Consider the following 24269-nt stretch of genomic DNA (forward strand, 5'->3'; position numbering starts at 1 on the left):
CAAAAACAGTTAACTACAACTAGGCTACCTAGTCTTATGTTACGGCATTAAGGACAACTCATTTTTGAAAAGATCAATGTACATTATTGGTAACAAATCGGGTTAATGGGCTGTTTGATGACGTTGTGGATCACATATTGGCAAAACACTATTACTGATAAGACTAAGCTGCTGAAAAGAATATATGACTCTATAAAGCTAAACATAACAGGGTTCATAAATAATTTTATAGTTAAATAATAACTACTGCACTAAATACAGTATTAAAAGAATGACAACTCCCTACTTCAGTTATTGGTACTATGTTGAATAAAACTGAGCATATTCTTTATCTAAGGTAGTCATTCTACAAGCATACATTTTTATCCATCTTATCTACTCAACTGTTGAAAACTACTTTGTATAATTCTGTGCCTGCTCAGGGACCCACCTGTTACTTTGGTCCTTCGTCCATCTGACTGAAGCACCATCAGGCTTAGTTTCATACCAGATCCTAACTAAATGTGGGAAATACCTTGCCATCTTAATTCCCGGTTTTCTGATTTGCAGACTCCAGGAGTCCATTTCAAAAGGAAGCTCTCCACATCCTGGTACTCGGCTGCATTGCAAAAACAAGTCATGCTGCTCCTGCCAGCTCCTTGAGGGTAAATTCTCAAGTCTGTGCAAAGTTTGTCTCTGTTGGCGGTTGCTTAGCTCTTTGGAAAGGCCATCTTCTGTGCACTGCCCATCTAGTTCCCAGATACCTGGCACAACAGCAGCATCAACCTCTTCGACCTTTAACACAGAAAGATCACAGCAATCCAACACCAGCACAAAATCCTCATTCCTGGATTCAGCTGTGTCTCCGCAGTCCTTCTTTGAATTGAAAATCCTTGAAGGTGTTTCCATGTTGCCATGGTTACAGTTTTTATCAGTATCTTTTCCGTCACTTCCAAGGGCACCAGCATTATTCGTGTCAGATGGAGGTGAATAAATACTCGTCACTGGAAAACAAGACACTCTTTGGACACAGGATTCATTTCCTACAGGGTTACAAAATTTATGACCATCTTTCCTGGATTCAAAGAAAAGAACAATGTTGCCACTAATGACCTTTCTTTGAAAATGCACAGCCAAGTCCAAAACGTAATGCCTTACGAGCATGTGGTTGGTGTTGGCCCTGAGAGGAAGGTCATCTTTACTGGGGTCCAGGTTTGGATCCATATCATTTTGCATTTTCAAGAATTCAAGGGTCTATGTATTAAGGCAGCTTCCTGAGGTGGTTAATCAATCTCCAATCCTTATTGTTACAAATCTGCAAAACATTAACATTAATGATCATCATGATATCAACAGGAACACTTTCTGGACATTTAGATATTTAATTTTAAGGAAACAACAGTAGGTTTCACAGATCCCGTTTAGCACTAATTAGTGCTAATTTATCCCAAGTAAATTGAAATACTCTGTAGTTAAATCCCACAAAAATGCAAAGCCTTGGGCCAATACTTTACGTTAAAAACACAGAATAAACCCTCTGTGCACAATTCATTATAAATATTTTTTTATCTTTGTTAAATGCTACCAGCTGTGTATTAAAAGGTAGAAAGATGCTTTCTTCCAGTGCAATTTCTACAATTACAAACACACAAAGAATGTAAAGTTCCTGCACCGATTCCAGTATCTGCACATATCAGGCAAACGCAAATTCCTTACACACAAATGCCATTCCCTTTACACTAATTAGTGTATTCTGCCATTCAAGTTATGAACAGGATTCTGAATTCCTTTTAAAATGAGACACGGCTAGAGGATTTTAGCCACACCAGTAATTATTAACTAATATTGGATTTTAAGAACATGGCTTCATCCACATATGCATGATAATATGCATAAACTCCCTGCTCCCCAGGCATCTGGTGTTATGTCGTTCAAATCTTCTGTTGTTAAATGCAACAAAACTAGTGCTGCACTATTTTTTTTTAATGTTTGAATTAAAACACACATACACACACAATATCACCTTGTATGTAAATATATTACATGCTTATATGATGGGGACTATTAGTATTAAATTCAGTTTCCTATTTTTTTTTTTTTTTTAAAGCTACATTATGGCTTCTTAAATTGAACTCCTGGTACTCGTATGAGATGTTCTGCTAATAAGCTAAATAGTACAGTTGACAAGAACGACTGTTAGCCCAACTACAGACGGCAGTGGGCCACTTTAAAATGCTGCTTTGTGATCCATCACCAACAGTAGTAGCACCACTTGTTATTTCGTATACATTACAGTACATTTTCAAATTAATTCTGTTATTCTTCTTTGTCATGTTAGATCGTAAACAAACGGCTTATTACATTACAATCAGTGGAGATAACTAAAACAAAGACGGTTGTATTATCATCGATTACCTGAGACACAAGATCAAGCAAAGTCTTTCAGAAAACACTTGACTTTTTAAATCAAGACACTGACGTTTGTAGAAGGAGTTAATTAAACAAAAATATATATATACAATTTAATGCGAGGCTAAAATGACTATTTCGGCAGCATCAGTTTTTTTTTTTTTTTTCCTCTGTAAATTCACAACTATGCCAGTCCTGCCCTTAGAAACTTTGCGCAGCCTGCTGCCGTCATTTTGCTGCGCCTGTGTAAAACAACCAGGAAGTTTCAGCTCATCAAGTGCAGTGAGATGGGAACACAGATATGAACACCAATTCTCTTAGAGGAACGCAAATATTTTGGTATTATTTTTATGATTTGTACCGACATCTGGTGGTATTGTGTTAAACCTGTATTACAGTATACTGCAGTTTTGATAGACCAGGGCTGACTGAGAAATATGTACCAGTTTGGACTGGAAAAGGTAGTAACCATACTAATTGAAGGTCTTCAAAACTGTCAACAGTTAAAACAGAAATACGAAATATTCAACGTATTACAATTATTACAATCCAACAGATTCTTTTACTGTTTTTGTTTAGTTTTTTTTTCGGCTCCACTTCTAGTAACACTGTTTACAAATACAGAATATGATACAAAGCTGTTCAGAATGAATGATAATCAGCATTTTAAATTAGTCTGTTCGCAAAAAGGATTCAGCTTCCACTAAGTTTTTTTTTTGTTTGTTTCATTTCTCCTGCATAAATTACATTTAAATACTAGTTTAATAGTCTGATATGTACTGATTTTGACCTTATGACCTCTGGTGAAACATACCAGTTGTAAAAAAGCTATTAATATTTTCTAGTAAAATGTAAATTGCTTTAATCAAGTATACTGGGACAGATACTGATTTTGAAATCAATGAAGTGACGTCTTCAGCAATTTCCCTTTTCTCCCTACCGTTTAAGCTGGAACAAGCAAACTTTTAACTTTGATAAAACGTGTTCCTCTCATGTGTTGTGTATGAAACCCCTAATGGGACATCGTGAAAAAACAAATGAATAAATACAATCTCGTGCTCACCAGCAGGGGCGGCGGAAAAGGTACCTTTACTCAGGCTTCTTTTCTACCACTGTTTTTAATCAGATATCCCTGTATCGATAGTTTTAATATTACTACTAAATTATCTACTGGACAAGTTTATACCGTTGAGCATACAACTTTACCAAGCATTTTTACACAATTATTATACCACAATAATCGTGATATATTGCGTATTCAAAATTGTTTTTCTTGTTTAAGTAGATCGCGCAGACTCGTGCATCTGTATTTGTGTTTAATTTATTTAAGTTTATCAACGTTCCAAAAATGCCACAACTGTGTTGAACAATCCCATCTTCTGTTTACATAAGAACATAAGAACATAAGAAAGTTTACAAACGAGAGGAGGCCATTGGGCCCATCTTGCTCGTTTGGTTGTTAGTAGCTTATTGATCCCAAAATCTCATCAAGCAGCTTCTTGAAGGATCCCAGGGTGTCAGCTTCAACAACATTACTGGGGAGTTGATTCCAGACCCTCACAATTCTCTGTGTAAAAAAGTGTCTCCTATTTTCTGTTCTGAATGCCCCTTTTTCTAAACTCCATTTGTGACCCCTGGTCCTTGTTTCTTTTTTCAGGCTGAAAAAGCCCCTTGGGTCGACACTGTCAATACCTTTTAGAATTTTGAATGCTTGAATTAGGTCGCCACGTAGTCTTCTTTGTTCAAGACTGAACAGATTCAATTCTTTTAGCCTGTCTGCATATGACATGCCTTTTAAGCCCGGAATAAATCTGGTCGCTCTTCTTTGCACTCTTTCTAGAGCAGCAATATCTTTTTTATAGCGAGGTGACCAGAACTGAACACAATATTCAAGATGAGGTCTTACTAGTGCATTGTACAGTTTTAACATTACTTCCCTTGATTTAAATTCAACACTTTTCACAATGTATCCGAGCATCTTGTTAGCCTTTTCTATAGCTTCCCCACATTGTCTAGATGAAGACATTTCTGAGTCAACAAAAACTGCTAGGTCTTTTTCATAGATTCCTTCTCCAATTTCAATATCTCCCATATGATATTTATAATGTACATTTTTATTTCCTGCGTGCAGTACCTTACACTTTTCTCTATTAAATGTCATTTGCCATGTGTCTGCCCAGTTCTGAATCTTGTCTAGATCATTTTGAATGACCTTTGCTGCTACAACAGTGTTTGCCACTCCTCCTACTTTTGTGTCGTCTGCAAATTTAACAAGTTTGCTTACTATACCAGAATCTAAATCATTAATGTAGATTAGGAATAGCAGAGGACCTAATACTGATCCCTGTGGTACACCGCTGGTTACCACACTCCATTCTGAGGTTTTTCCTCTAATCAGTACTTTCTGTTTTCTACATGTTAACCACTCCCTAATCCATGTACATGTGTTTCCTTGAATCCCAACTGCGTTCAGTTTGAGAATTAATCTTTTGTGCGGGACTTTGTCAAAAGCTTTCTGGAAATCTAAATAAACCATGTCATATGCTTTGCAATTATCCATTATCGATGTTGCATCCTCAAAAAAATCAAGCAAGTTAGTTAGACACGATCTCCCTTTCCTAAAACCATGTTGACTGTCTCCCAGTACCCTGTTACCATATAGGTAATTTTCCATTTTGGATCTTATTATAGTTTCCATAAGTTTGCATATAATAGAAGTCAGGCTTACTGGTCTGTAGTTACCTGGTTCAGTTTTGTTTCCCTTTTTGTGGATCGGTATTACGTTTGCAATTTTCCAGTCTGTCGGTACCACCCCTGTGTCAAGAGACTGCTGCATGATCTTGGTTAGCGGTTTGTAAATTACTTCTTTCATTTCTTTGAGTACTACTGGGAGGATCTCATCCGGCCCAGGGGATTTGTTTATTTTAAGAGCTCCTAGTCCCTTTAACACTTCTGCCTCAGTTATGCTAAAGTTATTTAAAACTGGATAGGAACTGGATGACATGTGGGGCATGTTGTCAGTATCTTCCTTTGTAAAAACTTGTGAAAAGTAATCATTTAACATATTTGCTATTTTTTTTTCTTCCTCTACGATTTTGCCATTTGTATCTCTTAAACATTTAATCTCCTCTTTGAATGTTCTCTTGCTGTTGTAATATTGGAAAAACATTTTGGAATTGGTTTTAGCTCCCTTAGCAATGTTCATTTCTATTTCTCTCTTGGCCTTTCTAACTTCCTTTTTGACTTGCGTTTGCAGTTCTGTGTACTCTTTCTGCAACTTTCTTTTCGGTCCTTTTTTAATGCTCTGTAAAGTGCCTTTTTTCGCTGAATATTTTTTTTTAATTGATCTATTAAACCATTTTGGCAATTTAGTTTTACATTTAGATTTGTCTACTTTAGGGATATAATTGTTTTGCGCCTCTAGTACTACATTTTTGAAGAACAACCATCCTTCTTCTGTGGGTGTTTTCTCTATTTTACTCCAATCTACTTCTGTTAGTCTCTGTTTCATACCTTCATAGTTTGCTTTTCTAAAATTGTAAACCTTAGCTTTAGTCTTTACTTTTGGGGATTTAAAAAACACTTCAAATGAGACCATGTTGTGGTCTGAGTTTGCCAGTGGTTCTCTGACCTCTGTTTTAGTTATTCTATCTTCGTTATTTGAAAAGACTAAATCAAGGCATGCCTCCCCTCTAGTGGGTGCCTTGACAAATTGTGTTAGGAAGCAGTCATTTGTCATTTCCACCATTTCTATTTCATCCTTCGCGCTACCCACTGGGTTTTCCCATTTTATTTGGGGGAAGTTGAAATCCCCCATTAGTATGGCTTCTCCTTTGCTACACACATTTCTAATGTCATTGTATAACAGATTATTGTGCTCACCGTCTGAATCTGGCGGTCTATAGCATGCTCCTATTATTATGCCTTTTGAATTTTTGTCTGTTATTCTGACCCATATTGATTCGGTTTTATTTTCTTTGTCCAGGTTTAACACCTGGGCTTCAAGACTGTTTCTTATGTATAGCGCTACCCCTCCTCCTCTTCTGTCCTGCCTGTCTTTCCTATACAGTGTATACCCACAAATATTATATTCGTCCCCATCACTCTCAGATAACCACGTTTCTGTAACACCTATCACATCATAGTTACCTGTTAGTGCAGTAGCTTCAAGTTCTAGAATTTTGTTTCTGATACTTCTAGCATTTAGATAAATACATTTAATGGTTGTCTTACCTGAGTTGTTGTTCTTGTTTTGATGCGGTCTCCCTTCTGTTTTTTTTGTTGATTTCTCCCCCCTTCCTTTCTAGTTTAAATGCTTCCGAACCTGCTCGAGGATCTTTTCTCCGAGTAGACTAGTTCCCTTGTTATTTAAATGCAGTCCATCCCGTCTATACAGATAGTCCTCGTTGTAGAATGTGGTCCAATGATCAAGATAGGTGAAGCCTTCCCGTGTGCACCACGTCTTCAGCCATGCGTTTTGATTAATTATTTCCAGCTGTCCATATGGTCCTTTGCAAGGTGCGGGTAGTATACCAGAAAATACCACAGTTTTGGTTTTCTCTTTTAATTTCCTTCCTAGCTCTCTGAATTTGTTTTGCAGGGATTTTGGTCTGTCTCTTCCAATGTTGTTTGTACCAATGTGGACGACTACTACCGGGTCGTCTCCTGTTCGTTCTAGGAGCCTGTCCACGTTTTCAGTGATGTGCTTGACCGAGGCTCCCGGAAGGCAGCACACTGTTGTAGTAAGGGGGTCCAAACTGCGAATTGAACTTGCTGTGTTTCTCAATATGGAGTCCCCAACAATCATGACCTCCCTTCTTTTTGCTGTCTGGTCACCACTGTCAATGGGATCCTGGATGTTGTTCCTTTCATTCTCTTGTTGTTGGTTCTGCTCATCAAAATTCTGAAGTGACTCAAATCTGTTGGTTGTTTTGATTTCTGGTGGTTGTGTTTGAGGAAGTTTCTTTTTTTCCCTGCTTCTGCCTACCTGAACCCAGCTGTTCTGACCTTCTATCTCCCTGGTGGCTTTCAGTCTGTTAGGGGTGATGCAGACTTCCATGAATTGTGGGTGTGCCAGTTCCTCAAGATCCTGTTGCTGTCTCACTTCTTCCAGCTCCATTTCTAGCATACCTACTAGTTTATGCAAATCCTGGATCGTGCGGCACTTTACGCACACTTGGTTTAGCTCCGCTGGGTTTTCTCAGATTTCCCACATCAAGCAGGTGTCACAGATTACTGGCTTGAAGACCATGTTGAGGTTTTTTTTTTTTTTTTTTTTTTTTTTTTTTGAAGTTTAGCTTCTTCGGCAGCTGTCAACCTGCTTTCAAACTGCTTCGAAACTGCTCTGTACTTTTCCACGCCTGTACTTCTCCCACTCGCTGTCGCTGGGAAGACTGCCTCGTTTAACTGAGTTGTTCTGCTGTGCTGTTGGCTCCTCCCCTCGCCCGTGTCTCAAAACGGCGCTGAATTTGAATCAGCTGCTCCGAGTTTCAGCTTGTTTGTTATCAGAAAAACACACGCGGCTGTTTGACTTTGAGCTGCTGCTGTGTTTCCCCAATGTCCTCTCTTTTCTGATTAAAGCAATTCAAGATGTAATTTCTCCTTTCTGCTTCGAAACTGCTCTGTACTTTTCCACGCCTGTACTTCTCCCACTCGCTGTCGCTCGCACGATGTTCCTGTTCATGCTGTTTTTAAGAAAACATATAATTTCACTTTTTTGTTATCCTTTTTGAGTGTAAAATACATACATCACACGTTTAAATGCCTGCTGTGCACACAGGTCCGCTTATTTGACACGAAAAATGGTTCAAATGTATTTTGTGTGTCCGCACAAAGTGGGGTCTAGTCTTGTGACACGGATGGCTGGTGGTGACGTCAGACCCGGAAGACTGTGGACACAGACAACAGTGCTGGGGTGATTGCGCGTTTTATTTAATAAATAAAAAGGTTTAAACAAAAACAAAACACTCAAAATAAACGGCTGGATGGCCGAAAGAAACAGACAAAACAGAACACTGACCCAAACAAGTGTTGTGCTAGTCCTTCCAGCACGAGTAGCAATTGTTTTGATTATTCTTCCGTTGTCCACTCTGAATACACTCCCTAAGCAACCAACGCTACAGGTCTTTTAAATTATGGCTGAATGATTAACTGGTTATTTATTATCTTATTAACCCCTTGGCCATAGTCTGCACGAGATTTATAAATCTCTGTGACTGTCAACTAATTCAATAATCAGTAGCCGACAGTCACGCATTCTCATGAGAGTACTAAATACAAAAATACAAATAATAACGGTAATGGGCAGATTTTCGTCCGCCTTGCATTTTAAATAATTATACAAATACAAAACATAATATGCACAGTGGCAGTGTCTACCCCGTCAGAAGCCCTGTCAATTTTTTGTTCTGCAAAAATGTTTTGTTCTAGCCCCCTCAGCCGGCAAAGTCTGGCATGCCCACCAGGCACTATCCTGTGCCCACCAGATACTATGCCATGCCCTGTAGATTCTATCCCATGTGCATGAGTTAATATCTTGCTGACTGTAGCAGACACCTGGTGTTCTCGGTGGATAGGTTAGAAAACAATCACTGTATTTTTCTAATGGCATAACAACTATGCAAAACTGCTGGGCTTTTAGACTCATGCTATTTTATCTAAATATATTATTTATTGCATCCAACTGTATTCTCTTACTGTCTGGAACATTTCACCCGGTTACAAAAGCAAATGCGAAAGGAGTAATTTGAATCATGTTTCATTTTCAATTTATCATGAAGATGAATACACACATATATGCTCTTTACATTAAGTACTGCACTGAAGGTACAGTGCCCACTCTTTAAATTGACTAGCCCATAAACAAGGAACATTTAAAAAATAATCTTATGAAAAAGTAACTGAATTTACATATCGACCTATGTACATATATTGTATATGTATAGCTATGGTAAAACGTTTTGCATAATCCCATAGAATTAACAAATTTTGCTTCATAAAATCGAACGTTACGTTAACATATTGAATTACATACTGCTTTGTAGTTTCCATATACAAACAAAAAACTGACAATAATTGAAAAAGGTGACATTTCAAAATCTAACATGAAATACTGTAGTACTATTATGGCTTCTGGTAGACTTTTGCGATATCATTTTGTAGTTTCTTTGGTTACATGACATTAAATAAATACAGTGTTCATATAGTGATGCAGAACTTTTGGCCATAGCTGTAGGTCCCTGTGGCAAAATGGTAAGTGGTGCACAGGTGTAGAGCAGCTGCAGTAATCCAACAATAAAAAGACAAACAACAAAGTACGGGTGAAATTATTTCTGTTTATTTTTAAATCCAAGGGGTCTGATGACCAAACAGAAAAAAGGAGGGTTGCAGTCCCGTAAACAATAAACAATAATCAAAATAATACACAAAACACAAACACAGTCACCAATCGAAGTGAGTGCTGTAGTGCTTGTGGTGACAGTACAGTTCACACTGGTGAACACGTAGTGCAGTGTTGTCCGGGTTTAGTGCTGGCCGTGGGCAACAGCTCCGGATCGTGTTAGCCATCTAATCTAACAAACAAACAAAACAGTACGTTTTAGACAGATAGACAAAACAAACAAAACACTCAAGGTTCTTTATGTAACACAGATCCTTTCGGTATTAGCGTAACAATCACAAGGAACAGATCACCTCACTGCGTCCCCTTATATACATACCATCAGCCATAACCCCTTGGTTAATAAGTGGAACTGCTCCCCCAATCCACGGATGCCACATTGTTTCCCTTCCAGGTTAATGATTTAATGTACTGTAGCTCCGCCCCCCTTCTATATGGCCGACTTTCGCCGAACCCTGGGAATGAATTATCAGGCCTTCCAGTCCATTATACTGTGTTCCCTTTACACAGTGCCTTCACAGGTCAGGAGGGAGATCTAACACCAAGAATCATTCTTTCTCTGTTACAGTCCCCCAACACCCATCTCTACTGATCCCCCAGTCTCAGAAAGCTGCAGTGGAAAGTTGCCATCTCTTTTTCTTCACTTTGTTGAAGAAGTAAAACATGTTAAATCTGATATTCATGTTCTCATTTGAAGAAACTGACGTGAACTAGGAAATGGTATCTCATGTATGTCAGCTGTATTTATTCTTGTGTATTTTGTACAGGTTAGGTCCAAGTTTAAACAAGATACTGTAACATTTGAGTAAACATTATATGTGTGTGTGTGTGTATCCACAGACATGCTGAAATATTTTTTCTCAAGTAGATTAGTTATATATATGTGCAAACACAGTAGACTCCAGTGCTTAAAATACAAAAAAAAAACCCACTGATTTACAACAAAGCAGCAAATTGGTATGAAGTAACAGACTGTAAGAAAATATTATTTGTGTTGCCTAACTGTAACGATTCTGGATCTTTTCATGTCCATGCATGTTCCATTCTAAAATCTTGTTAAAATGTATCATATTTGTTCTGTAAGACACTCCTAATAACACTAATATGGCTCTAAAATCACACAGTTAACAGTACTGACATCATTTCAGTCATAATACAAATACAGCTATTAAAACTACATCTCCGTATCAATGTAACATACAGGGCAAGTTGAAAAACAAAACATTCACTAATTTGCATTTTGAAAGTGTTTTTGGAAAACCACAACTATTAACCCTATTATGTTTAACCCTAGTTCTGACCAACTATGGAAGGGTAACAATCAATTTTTTCTACAAAATAAGTAGTAAATCCAAGTATAAAAATAGGACTGACTTTTATGTTCTACAATTATGAAACTCATTTTTTATCGGTATTATTAGAATGTATTGGCGAGTGGGTGCTTGGTCTCTCTTTTTTGCTGTTCTTTGAATAAAAAAAAAACTGTAACACTAAACTGTTAGCAATATACACATTTTCTTTTTATAATATTGACCTGCTTTTTAAAACTATATTCTACAGTAGTTGAGAAATAAAATAATTACAAGTGTGTCCACTAAAAACAGGAACAAATATACATGTAGCTAAAAAAAAAAAAAAAAGTCTATACAGTGTTATTATATACATGTACTTTCCAGTCACTGGTCCTTATGTGAAACCCCTTAAATCTTACAATTGAAAACAGCTATTAAGAGGAACACCAAGCTCTGAAACCAGATAATTAAGGGCCACAGAGCTATAAAACGCATGTGCTATATCATAAGATGCTTCACACCAAGGCTATGCTAGTGTAATTTGTAGGCAGCTCATAAAAGTTTCCATTAAATTATCAAGTGTGTGGCAACAGCTTGTAATGGCTTAACTTTTCATCAGAATTAAGTTCAATGTCAAACATTAAGCACTTCTTGCATGTTCCCTTTGCTGCCATAAGCTCCCGCAAGTAAGGGATCAAATTGTTCTCATCTCTGATGTTGTGATTTCAATTAAGACAGTGAACCTGGGGAAAACAGCTCTTCACCTCATTAATTTTCATCAGCAGTTCTTCGGAAACTGTGTCTTTTAAATGATTCCCTAAATGTAACAGAGAAGAAGAGAGAAAGCAAAGGTGAAACACCAAGACATTAAAAAAAAAAAAACATGTTTTAACATCTATTAGCAGTGTCTTTATAGTGACGTTCTACGGACTGGTAACTTTCAATCAGGCAGGGATCTCAGGCTACAGCATTACTGTCACAGTACAGTTTGCATCATTAGGAATGATGAGCCTCAAAGCATCTACTGCATCAAACAGGGTCACTATTCACAAGAGATGAGAAATCTTAAAATTAGAAAATGTTTTGAGTAAATAACAGTATACAAGTGTGACAGGGATGGCAGAGTGATGATGTCAGGCCAGAATGCAGGAAGAAAAACAAACAAGTAAGTTTATTTTCAAACAAAAATAAAATAAAGTCTGAAACAAAAACACACTGCTCAGAGAGCAAAATAAAACATTTTAATTAAAAAAACACACAAAACAAATAGGTCAGGCTGGGCAAATTACTGTTACTGTCACTGTCCGTATTCTTTTAGTTTCTCTTTTGGTTTCCCCCTTACTCACCCTCATTACTCCTTTCGAACACTCACCCCATGCAGCCAAAGCTGCAAGTCTTTTACATCATGGCCGAGGGGTTAACTGGCTATTAATTCTCTCATTTCCGCTCGGCTGTAGTCTGAACAGGTATCATTATTATGCGTGACTGCCAGCTAATTCAGTAATTACTAGCTGACAGTCACAAATTCACACGAGGTATTTAAAAACACTATACATCATGGCGGACGGCACCTCGCTTGTCCTCGCCAAACAATAACAACTATGGCTTTTTACCGTCATATGTAAAGAAGAAGAAGAAGAAGAAGAATACAAAACAAATATACAAGTAGGGTTTTGCCCTGCCCCCTTTTCATGTGCAGGGCTCCTGGCCCTGTTACACCAAGATATCACAATACATTTCCATCTGCCCTATGAAATCAGGCTGTAATAGTAAGCGCCATGTCATTCCAATATCAAACATGGGTTTGCCTGTTCTATATGTAGTCAACAATACAGTCCACACCTGGGTAGTAAACAAAGATCAAAGGGCCCTTTTTTTAAGCAAGCGCAAAGGCACAGAGTTGTTTCACAGACAGGATACAACTGTTTAAATGGTTTTATGCTAGCAAAACTAATCAATAATAATAATATATTGTTTCACTGATGCAAATAGCTATTTCTCATTTGAAAGCATTAACATTGTTTTATTAAGCACTACTGCATTAAAATAAGCCCCAGAGATGGTGGTAATCAAAGTACTCTTTATTGCTGTTATCATAAACTTGCTTTAGACACACAATTATTTTTTTCTGAAATGTGACAGTTCAGAAACCTCTTCATTGGCCCACTTACATACACTGCTTGAGTTCTTAATTGTGGTTGGGCTGTTGTTTGCTCTGATCCCAGCCTTGAAACAGAACATCACAGCATAAACATTGAAATTACTGTGGAAATATTTTTCATAGGGGATAAGCTATAAGATACATTTTTTTTCTCCTTAGTTTTATCTCTCACCTGGTCTCAACGCGAGGTTTGACTAAAGGTTTGTACAGCTCTGGGATCTTTCTCTCAAGCATGGGTCTCAGATTCTCCTTCAGTTTAATATAGTTCTTCTTCAGTTCCTGCTGATACTCCCGCTGGTCACTAGCAATCAGATGCTTATTCTTTTCTACTGCCTCCCCACACCTATATGAATAATATATATATATAATCGTTTGAAAATGCAGCCTTTTTGATACCTGACTGGATACTCTTTACATGTTAACCTTTACATCTAAAATATATTACTGCAGTACACTGTCCAACAATGCATGCTAGCAATAATACAATTCTAACAATATTCTAATAATAACAATTCTTAACAAGTGAATAATTCAATTATAACTCCAAGTAAATGTTAATTTACAGTACATTTTGGAATATTCTGTATCCCAGTAACTGTGGCGGTTGTAATGTCTGATGAAAAATACATTTTTATGAACTCAAACAAATATTGTTGGGATTTGGACACATATTTGCACTAATAATGCTGCATAACTCACCGCATGATAAATTCTTTAAAGCACAACCTCAGTTTGTTATGATGTCTGAAGAGCTTTGGGTCTCCTGGGATTTCATTCAGAAACACCTGAGCTACCTCCAGTGGTCCCTTGAAGAAGTAGACCAAAAAAAGATGAGTTACTCCCAGATCTAGAAACAACTGATGCTACTTTACACAAGTAAAAGCATCAAGTCAAGTTTTCTACTTTTGGAATGTGCACTGCCTTGTGCTTTAGACCTGTATGGAGTTGTGTGTGTTGACAGGCTGTGACCCTTTCACACCATCATCAGCGCACAACCAAGAGTTATACACAACCCTAACACCCACACAGGTGCCTCACAGTACCCAAAACAACTAGGAGCATTTCAGAACAGCCACTCATAAATTCATCTACAGTTTTCCTATAAGTACATAAAAAAAAAATATTACAGTACAGTAGAACCTCAGTTATGAACACCAAACTTATGAGCTAACCGGTCAACCGAACACCCCCTTTAAGATGGAAGTAAGCAACCACTTAACCATTCGTGCAATGCAACTGGATAGGCACTTATAAGTAGTGTGCTAGTTATGAAGGAGGCAAAATGACTATCTATAAATGTATCCAGAGAGAAGTGGGGCAGATTTCAAAGCAAGTGTGGGCAATTGTACAAAGAGCATTTTAGCTTAAAACAAAGCACGGGTTGTTTTTTTTTGTTTGTTTATTTTTTTTGGGCCAAAGGAGTCTAGACTGAACAAGCTGCATGAATGAATTTAGTTTAAAATATAATAGAAACAAGCATTAAGTTAACGCATGTTTTTCTGGATGTTTAAATCTTTTTTAAGTCTTTTTGCTACAATTACAATTTCAATGGTAACTTAGATTGAGCCTTTTTTCATGTATAGTACTGTTTTAAAGACTTTAGAACTATAACAATACAAGTATTGCATTACTGTGCTGTATCCCTGTATTATATGCCAGATTGAGGGTGTAAATAACACATGTACACATTTATTAAAAGCACTGAAAACTGATTTTCAGAGTTCTGTACATTTCAGACAACCAACATTCCCAAGGTGTTAGTAACTCTGAGGTTCTACTGTATAAGAAAACACAGCTTACATTTCTGTATCTATATGTCAATATGTTTCTGGCTACTAGATCAGACCATATGACCTGTCTGTATATAATACAGTGTACCACAATGGAGATACCTGATTAACAGTTGCTCCCACTGATCCCTGCAAGACCATCTGTAGTAACTTGGCATCAATGGGCTCCTGGTGGGTGGCCACTGCCAGCTCCAGGGTTTTCTTCTGCATGTCTTCAATGGCAACTTCAATGGGGGTGAGGTCAAACTGGAGCAAAATAGATGAGAGGAAATTTGGCACCCGATTGGCAAGTATTTTTTATTTTTTTTGGCAGGGAGTGGCCCTTGCAGCCTGATCAAAATGACAGCATCTCAGATACCAAAAAACAACCATTACTGACAACATACCTGAGGGGAAAAATGTTGAGAAACAGTGCTAAACAAATAAACGTGTAATACTTTGTACAAAAAAATACTTTTCCTACAATTTTGTAACATTTATTTGAAAAATTGACTGTTATTTACAGGCTTTGAATAATACTATTACAAGTGTGCTCCCCTGAGAGTCAGACACTGTGTGACCTTGCAGATTCAAATATTACAGAATTAGAAGTGCACGTAAAATCGCACCTTACAGACAGGAGAACCACCAGTACCACTTGTGAAGTTTGACCAATTACTCTCTGGACTCTGGTACTACGAAAACAAACTGCCTGGTAGTCCTGGTCAGTTTTTCAAAACCTCTGATGCAATGCTTTACGTGCCAAGGCAAGACAAGCTGACCGAATTACTGCAGAGCATCACTACATGTACATTTTTCTTACCTCTTCCTTCTGAATCACATTAATCCTGGTCTTAATGTATGGAAAGGCGTGCAGAGTGGTAAGGATGGTCTTCCTCTTGTATTGTTCATTGAGTTCCCCTCGGGGACGGCCACTTTTTGTAAATGGGGTGGTGTACATAAACCGCCGCAGGTTGAAATTCTTTTCAAAGTAGGTCAATCTGTCTTTCATTTCGTACTCGTCAAAGAATGCCTCCACAAATGTAATTTGAATGTAGGCCTAAGAAATAAGCAATAGTGTGAAGTAGCATCATCGTCCTAACCAATTGTTAAACTAAATCTGTAGTATTTGCAGATACTTCTACTGAGCTCAGTTTGGCTGCAGCATGGAAACTATGCTGCTGGCTCTAAAGTAGAGTGTGATTCTACCAATACGACAAATGAGAAAAGCTTCAATGAGTATACCTTTAAAGAAGTGACACCAAGGAAATTAAAGTCAAACACCTTTTTTTCTTACAATGTTATCACGGTTCCCCTTATTGTGCTGGAAACCATTTTGCTATTTGCTTACTATTATTTTATTGATTTTTTTACTTTAATTGGGAATATGAAGATGTTTCAAGCATCACACTGTAGCAAAAGGATGTTGTACTTTTCAAATTAAATGATCGCTTGTTGACCAAAGTGTACCAGAAAGCAGTCCATAGTCAATTGGTTCTTCAAATAAATCTACAAATCCTCAAATGTATCCTTTACTGTTTAAGTGCTTGCACAATTGAAACAAGTTAATCAATCTTTTCTACGGTTTTAGTTGTCAAATTACTCCAGCAAATACTGTCTCTCCAGACAGCAAATCTGAGAATGAGCCACACAAATTAGGTTTTTTGAGTTTTTTAACGATGATTCACTTTAGTTATATGACTCTTTACTGATGGCTTGGTTCACCCTTTCCCCATTTTACTTGTTTTAAATCAAAAGAAAGTACCAGGGTTTACTGTGTCTTGTTTCCATTTTTTATTTTTTTAAAATTTTATATAAAGACCTTGTGGCAGGGTGATTGCCCTGCACAAGTGGGAATTAGTGTTGGTGTAATTTGTATGTGGAAGTGGGTTTACTGTGTGTCTTTCTGGAGTTGATTTGTTTGATTAAATTATTGTTTACAGACGGGCGCTCGGTTGAGACTTGCTGCCTGCTAGGCTTGGTTGAAGGGAAGGGCAGCAAGTGATTGGCTGTGCTGGTCCTCAATCAGCAGGTGGGCGGGTCTTGACTGAGTGTCCGTCAGCATAAAAACATCCAGTGGAGATGCCTGTAATGATTGCAACGCCGTGCTGCAGAGGGCAGCTGCGTGTATTCGGGAGGAGAGGGTCCCCTCTGCAGGAATGACAGCTACGCAATCCTGAAACTGCAAGCGGTGCTTGTGAAGGCAATGCCCAGCCAAGGCCGTATGAAGCAGCAGGAGTCATCGTATGAAAACCATTTCATAAGTAGGTTAGTTTAGGGGATGGTCATCCCATGTAATGTATAGTGAGAGTGACACAGTGTAGACAGTTCTTGGAGCGGGTCCCTGGCACCTTTTATTTGTTTTTTTTGTACTGTGTTTTTTTTTTTGCCTTTTCTACAGCTTGCTGTATGTGTCCTCTGTGCGTTACCATGGCTGGTAACGTCACATGACCACCTTTACTTTCTTTCTGTTTGTCTGAATAAATCCTGCTCGCCTGTGCTGGCATTTTCAAACAAAACCCCCAGTTGGCTCTCTGTATTGCTTAAACAGCGGTTACCAACGTACGTAACGTGAGCACCCTGTGACAGAGCTAAAATAAAATATCTAAAAATAGGGTTGAGTATGTACCTTATTAGGGTCCAACTTGGACTTGTCAACTGGAGTAGAATCTTTAATCACCTCCACAGCATCTTGCCCAAAACACTGTCCATAAAATCCCTTAAAAAGACAAATAAAGTTTTTTTTTTTATCTGAACAGTTAATGTATTAGTACTGTGTCTCTGACTGGTAATAAAACACAATCATATTAATGGACAGAAATTGCTGCTGGTAAGGTGTGTGAGGCTAGAATTATTAATACTGTACCTCTAATCTGTGCGAGATCTCTGGCAGTTTGGTAATGGTAGGCTCCTTGTAGACAAATTCACATTCATCCAGATCTCCAAATTTGGATCCATAAAACCCAACACGGAAATAGGTTCCAAACATTCTTTTGTGACCCTACAGAAACAAGAATTTGAAATGCCAGAGCATTAATGCAGCGGATTAACTCATTTAGGCACCAACACTAGTACAACAAACATTTGATTTAAAATGTCGACAAAGCAAAGCATTTCAATTTGAGTTTCCACAGTCTTCAACACTTCAAACACATCTTAATAGCTTACGTTTTGTAACTTGACAACCTCAATCAATGTTCCTTATTCCAATATAGTTTATATGACGTGCTATCCTAACCTTCTTTATGATGCTCTCAAAGGCTTTCTGCAATTTATCGTGAGTGGAGGTCAGTTTCCTGAAGTCTCTGTGAATTTCAAGAATAGGGATGACAACTTTGTAGACCTCGTTTACAGTCTCATACAGCCCAGCCTGCAAAAACAGAAAACAAAGGAACGGATGGATAAATACAGAAAACTGTTTTGCTGTGATCCACTTGAGCTATATAACTCAACCTGTTGACCCTGTGTGCAACCTGTGTGCAACTATTCAGCAAACAAGGGAAAGCAAAATTCTCAGTGACTTCAGAAGAGGCATGATAGTGGGCACTAACAAATGTAGGTGCCAGTAAGTGAAGTTAGAATTGATCATTTCTGTTTTTTTGTGGGGCTGAATCCAGCATTATGTCACCACAGGAGTGGGCGTGGCCTTGATGCACAAGGTGATGAGGAGAGGCTCTGAATGTGATTAAAAAAATAAAAAGACAAAAACATATTTTTCTACCATAAAAAAAAAAATCTATTTACACTATATGTAAATACTTGTGGGGTGCTGTTGAGTATTTGCTGGTGATAAAGGGAAGGGGAATAACACAGACTTGATGCTCACAGTATTGAAGAGTTCAGCTGCCTGTTCAAGCAGTCCCAGCAGGCCATTTTCAGTGAAGTACCTCCCTGTACACATTCCATCTTCATCAGGAGACAGAATGTCGTCAGAAACAGCCGATTCTTCTAGGACATTGGGTGAGACATTCTGAAAGCAAAGAAGATTTTATTTTTTTTTCTGCTTTGAGAAAATGTTCTAATGATTTCCTCACGCCACACTGAAGATCTTGTGTTACCTGGAAGCTGATGCTACCCACGGGCAGGTGCTTGTGATCCTCCAGCATACTCAGATATTCTGCCACCAGTGCAGCTGCGTGGACCAAGCACATTGCCGCCTCAGTGTAGCACTTCTTCTTGGTGTGCTTCTCTGCCATGTTCTGAAGCCAGGTTAGACGCAGGTCAGGGGAGGTTTGATACCCTTTGGCTATCCTGTTGACACAAATTCATGTTAACATAGTAACATTTTTAAGAGGAGTGTTACCATGTTGACAATGCGGGCTCTCACCTGTACATGAGGTCCATGAGCATCTCAGGGTCCTCCTGAAACTCCCTCATCTTCACTGTGTCAGACAGGATGCTGTTCAGGTTCCTCAGCAGCTCCTCAACCTGGATAAAAAAGTAATCCCACTTCTGTATTTAAAAGGTGAACTCTGATGGACTTTGATCCAGGCAGCGGAATATCAAAATGATAATACTTCACACATTGTGTATCTAACGAGTGGTCATTAAAATAAACCACTTGATTTGAAATGTCTAAAACAAAACTCAATTCCTATGGCGAACACCCATTGACCTATTTCTCTCGAAGTTGTATTTTGTTTTTTGTCAGAATTCTTCTGTTACTATGGGAGATTGGACAACGGGTTGTTAGAATGTTTTTTTTTTCTCTTTTACATGTGGGTGGATAGAAAGCCTGGTCCCCTTCAGGGAAAGGTCAATAGAAAGTCATACATTTACACAATTCATTATCAGTATAGAGCAACACATCATATAAATAGGGTGCACATTTCGAAATATAAGGTTCTTATGGATGCCCTACTTATATGTATAAGGAATGTCCGGGGATTCATATGAATAACAAATGACAATGTTACAACAAGTGTATGGTTGGTGGGATGTAAATATGCAGTGCTTGTTAAATTACCTGAGAAGGTAATTGTGTTGGCTGCATCTCCACATCTTCTTCAGCATATGCTAGGATGGTTCGTAAAGACCTTCTCAGATACTCCTCATGGAAATCTGAAGATTTACCCACAAGGGATGCCAATGACATAGTAACCTGCATCTTCACCCTGGAGAAATTCTAGAACAAAAGAAATGATAAAATATAACTTCAGTGAACTATATCTTTCAATTTCCACCTCTACTGACATTTACTTCTTTTCCACATCTTCCTGTTTTTTGATCACTACATTTAAAGAGGCAGCTTTCAGTATCACCAGCACCCTCTGCAGGAGAAGATGGGATCTGGAGCTCTTCCTAAGCCTGGATTCACAGCCAGAAGCTGCTTCCATTCAGCCCCTTTATATGAACTGCTCCCCATACTGTATATTGAGAATATCCCAAGTACTGAGAATTTCAGTTGGTATAATATCTTAGGACATATCTAAATACACAATGTGTGTTATTAAGTGCAATATTTTCTAAAAAGCCTGAAACTATTGTTTTTTTTTTTTTATCTGATATTTACATACAGTATAGTATACCAGACTTTGTAACATGGTTTAAACACTACAAACATTATATAGCTGGCTATAGGTACTGTTGACAAACCCATTCTTTGCTTTTCACTTTGGCTTTTAAAGGTTTTTAAAGGTTAAACGGTAACGTTAAAATGACACAAACAAACATACCAATCTCTCAATAGTGTGCTGTAATCATTTTTTTATATTGACTTTAGTGAAAAAGGGAAGGTCAATCAATCATGTTTATTACCTGCATAAATGGAAATTATATCTTGCTAATGCATTCGTAATTGGCAATAATGGAAAACTTTATAGTTTATTGATTATTCATATGGTGCATGTACCTATCTAACAAGCCAGCGTAATTTATCATTATTTAGATAGAGGTTATTAACCCTCTGATGCACATGTCCTCATATCAGTGCAATTTAAACAGCTGTGTGCATGAAAGGGGTAAAGGCAAATCAACATTAGTGGCTTCAGTATACTGTACTGTAGTATTACATTTTATCTGCAAAGATATTTCAGGTTTTCTATATTTTTTTCTGCTATGTGTATCAACACCACCAAACAATTCACTATCCAAATGATTTAATGGTAAACGCTTTATTTGAACCAATGGAAGTGTTACACTGGTGGAGCTGTAGCTGTGTCTCATGACGAGGTAGAGGGTGGCGCAGGCCTGGCTTCTCGTGCTGTCAAGGCTGCTGCTGCAGTGCTGGAGCACCTTCTGGCACAGATCAGCACACTGCTCAGCTTCTTCTTCAAACAACAGGTCCCCAAACTGGAATACACAAGACAAGCCACCTCACACATGACCTGCCGACGCTCTGGCACAAAACCACAGCTTCAGCACAGCCGTCTGGCAGTTAGTCACTTCATCTTAAACATTCTTGCTTGCTCTCTGGCATTTTCCAGAACAAATTTTTACAAACAGAAATCCATAACAAAAGGAGACCCACGTGCACTATTAGAAGCTTGATTTTAATGACCTCGATGGCAGTATTTAGGTCTATTATGTCACTGTTTAGCTCAATTGAATAAATGATCTGTTTTTGTTTGTTTTAGCATTTGGTAAATCCAGTAGTATATATGCTCTATGATTATCTCAACCAGTATCACATCCCTACACTAACATTTATTTCAGACATTATTTTTAAAGTGGAGCTAAAATACATAACTGCCCTGTATGTTGTAGGGTTGCCAAGATAAAAACCATGCTGTAAAGGTTGTGGGTTCCACTCCCTACCTTCACAATGAGGGATCGGAGTGTGCTAAAGCAGTGCTCCAGGTAGTGGGTGCTCTGGTTACAGCTGAGGGAATGCAGCAGCACCCTCAGGACTCCACCCAGCACACTGTCTTTGCAGTCTGAGTTAGAAATGCTCTGCAGGAACAAGTAAAGAACAATTACTCAGCAGCAGACCTGGAGGACAAGACCACCTGGACTCATACAAACAAGAGTTCTGCATTCAGAAGCGCTGGAGTAGTTTTAAAAACACATAACCCCAGGGATGTTTCAGATATTTCAGGATTGCACACATCTTTTTTTCATGTAAGAATGACGTTACAACAAAGTAATTTGGTGCCATACCTGGACAATGATTTCTAGGAGGTCTAAAATGATCAGATTAGACTCAGTAGCCAAATTGCCACTGATGATAGCTTCTTGCTCAAGCTCATCTTTTGTTCTAGACAGAATAAATACAGAAATAAATAATGCATATCAATCAGTACTCAAAATAACTTGAAGTAGCATGAATGACTTAGAAATAACATTACTGAGATGTTGTGGGATACAAAAATACTGCTTTTTTCTTGTTAAAAGTTTAAATCAACATGAATGTTGTCTTGCAGGGTTTATTTTCACTGCCTTTCCAAAAACACTGAAAAGTTTGCAACCACACTGCAGTTGGAATGAATGGTTTGCCCCTTTCTTCTTTGGTGTCCTGTGTTACTAAATGCAGCACATAGCCCCAGGGTGGAGTCCTATTCCCTGTAACTCAGGAAGTGCCCTTATAGTGTTGTGGCAGGAGAAAAAATGACTACACTTCAGTCAAAGTAAAACGAAATATCAACATTAAGGGGTACATGTACTAAAGCGTTGCGTCTGTCGCAATCGTTGCAAACCACATGCAAACCAGTCGGAAGTGTAGCGTGAAATGTACTAAACAACAGCACTGTTAGCATCATTTTAACAAATGCTTTGCAGCTGCAGTTCTTATTTGTGCTTTAGCCTTAAATTAGTATATCATTCTGGGCGTTCCTGCAGAAATTAACAAAAACAGGGTGGAGGTGCAAAATCCGACACCTCCTTATGTCGGACAAAAATGTCCGGTTTAGCGAGCGGCTACTGTATGATTATGAAAAGCTTTTTGGGGGTGAAGGTTGGGGCCCCACTATAGAATCTGATGGGATTTTTTATATATATAACAGTATTAAAATAGGTAAAATGAAGATAGAACAGAATGCATTGTACAGATAACGTTTACATTTAACAAAAACAATGTTATTTTGATTCTTGCACCCTTGCATGTATAGACGTTATCCTTCGGACACTCTGCTGCAGCAAACCACAACTCAACTGGCACTATTTTATTTGAAAAAACGTCGCACAAATCTCGTTAGAGATGTTAATATTTAAATTAGTATATTGCGACTGACCCATCTTAGTACATCTACCCCTAAATCATTATAATACGCTAACGATATGTACGAAAATTTTGTTTGAAGCTTTGTTCACTTAGTAGTTCACACAGTCCTTGGTTATTATCACACATTTAAAGGTTTTTTTACATACTTGTCCTGCCTGTCATTAGTTTGCCTCCATTGTGTCAAATCTTTTCTCCATCTCAAGTTTTCATTTAGTCCTTGGATCCTTTCATTCCCTGTTTAAAATAACCGTATATATGTGGGAATTAAAACGATAATGGCTTGCCAAAATACAAAATCTTCTACTGAAGAACATTGTAATATTTTTTTTCTCTGCACACACAAAAAAACATAACATAAAGACTTTCTATTTTTTTCATGTTATAGCACATAAACTGTCGGCTTGTATGTTTGGTTAGCATTTTTGGTTTCCATTCCTACTGTACCTGCTGTACCTCTGCTGCGTTTCATCATCTCTCCTCTCGCTCCCATCCCTCCCAGTAAGGCCTCCTCTAGTCGGGCTTTTGCTTGCTGGGACTTCTGAAGAGCCTGGGTGCTTACTTTGTCTGAGTTTGCCTGCTTCCCCTGGACAGCACAAAGAGAAATACACGGACATGATGATTAAGACTAATAATGTCTTGAATACTGTATCTCCTTTTGTAATCCTATATTTTGTGAAAAAAAAAAAGATTTCGTAAATTGCAATTATTTGTAAATTTGATAAATGTAATCCAGAAGTAAAATGTTCTGAAAAGACGGATCACAACGATCCAGATAAAAGTAATCTCAATCACAAAATGTAATATTACAAAATATGGAATCATTGGCATGTTTAAATGTAAACCTAGGAAGACACCCCCAGTGATACAAAACATGAAGCTCCTGCCTTAACAAGTATAAGCTTAGAATGATAAAGTAACAAAAAAGAAAAGGACAAAAAGGTATTTGTTTCAAAGTTTAGCTGCCCAGTAATCATTTTACTAATGCATGAGTTTAAATCATTGGCTACCACTCAAGGCAGTTGAATTCAGTTTTGAAAAATCAGTAATTAAAATCTTCTTAAGAACCACCGAATAAACACATCTTTCTGGATTTAGTTTTGTA

The 24269-nt window shown here is 37.9% G+C and overlaps 2 protein-coding genes across 10 annotated transcripts in view; both read right to left on the reverse strand.

The window, feature by feature from the left end:
• The window catches only part of LOC121303072 (aminopeptidase O (putative)), a 72314-nt gene extending 69711 nt beyond the window's left edge, over positions 1-2603 (reverse strand). Inside the window, exons 1-2 of one of the 4 annotated variants that reach the window (XM_041233509.1) lie at positions 2395-2602; positions 431-1294 (exon numbers count right to left, since the gene is read on the reverse strand). In XM_041233509.1, the coding sequence (XP_041089443.1) occupies positions 431-1215 (785 nt within the window). In that variant the 5' untranslated portion in view covers positions 1216-1294; positions 2395-2602. Of the gene's footprint in view, positions 1-430; positions 1295-2394 lie in introns of all 4 variants that reach the window. The other 3 variants (XM_041233499.1, XM_041233492.1, XM_041233519.1) reach the window with 3 other exon arrangements.
• A 7185-nt stretch (positions 2604-9788) lies between these two features.
• LOC121303091 (dedicator of cytokinesis protein 8-like) overlaps positions 9789-24269 on the reverse strand; it is a 59166-nt gene continuing 44685 nt past the window's right edge. For 4 of the 6 annotated variants that reach the window (XM_041233532.1, XM_041233560.1, XM_041233568.1 and 1 more), the window contains 17 exons: positions 23612-23750; positions 23314-23401; positions 22108-22204; positions 21766-21900; positions 21148-21300; positions 19976-20134; positions 19337-19437; positions 19068-19260; positions 18836-18979; positions 18248-18379; positions 17876-18010; positions 17639-17728; positions 15833-16069; positions 15133-15276; positions 13940-14046; positions 13413-13583; positions 11366-11896 (listed from right to left, as the gene is read on the reverse strand). In XM_041233532.1, the coding sequence (XP_041089466.1) occupies positions 11848-11896; positions 13413-13583; positions 13940-14046; positions 15133-15276; positions 15833-16069; positions 17639-17728; positions 17876-18010; positions 18248-18379; positions 18836-18979; positions 19068-19260; positions 19337-19437; positions 19976-20134; positions 21148-21300; positions 21766-21900; positions 22108-22204; positions 23314-23401; positions 23612-23750 (2274 nt within the window). In that variant the 3' untranslated portion in view covers positions 11366-11847. Of the gene's footprint in view, positions 9960-11365; positions 11897-13412; positions 13584-13939; positions 14047-15132; positions 15277-15832; positions 16070-17638; positions 17729-17875; positions 18011-18247; positions 18380-18835; positions 18980-19067; positions 19261-19336; positions 19438-19975; positions 20135-21147; positions 21301-21765; positions 21901-22107; positions 22205-23313; positions 23402-23611; positions 23751-24269 lie in introns of those variants that run through there. The other 2 variants (XM_041233542.1, XM_041233551.1) reach the window with 2 other exon arrangements.

This window comes from Polyodon spathula, chromosome 2 (assembly GCF_017654505.1).
Source record: "Polyodon spathula isolate WHYD16114869_AA chromosome 2, ASM1765450v1, whole genome shotgun sequence".
Classification (NCBI taxonomy): domain Eukaryota; kingdom Metazoa; phylum Chordata; class Actinopteri; order Acipenseriformes; family Polyodontidae; genus Polyodon; species Polyodon spathula.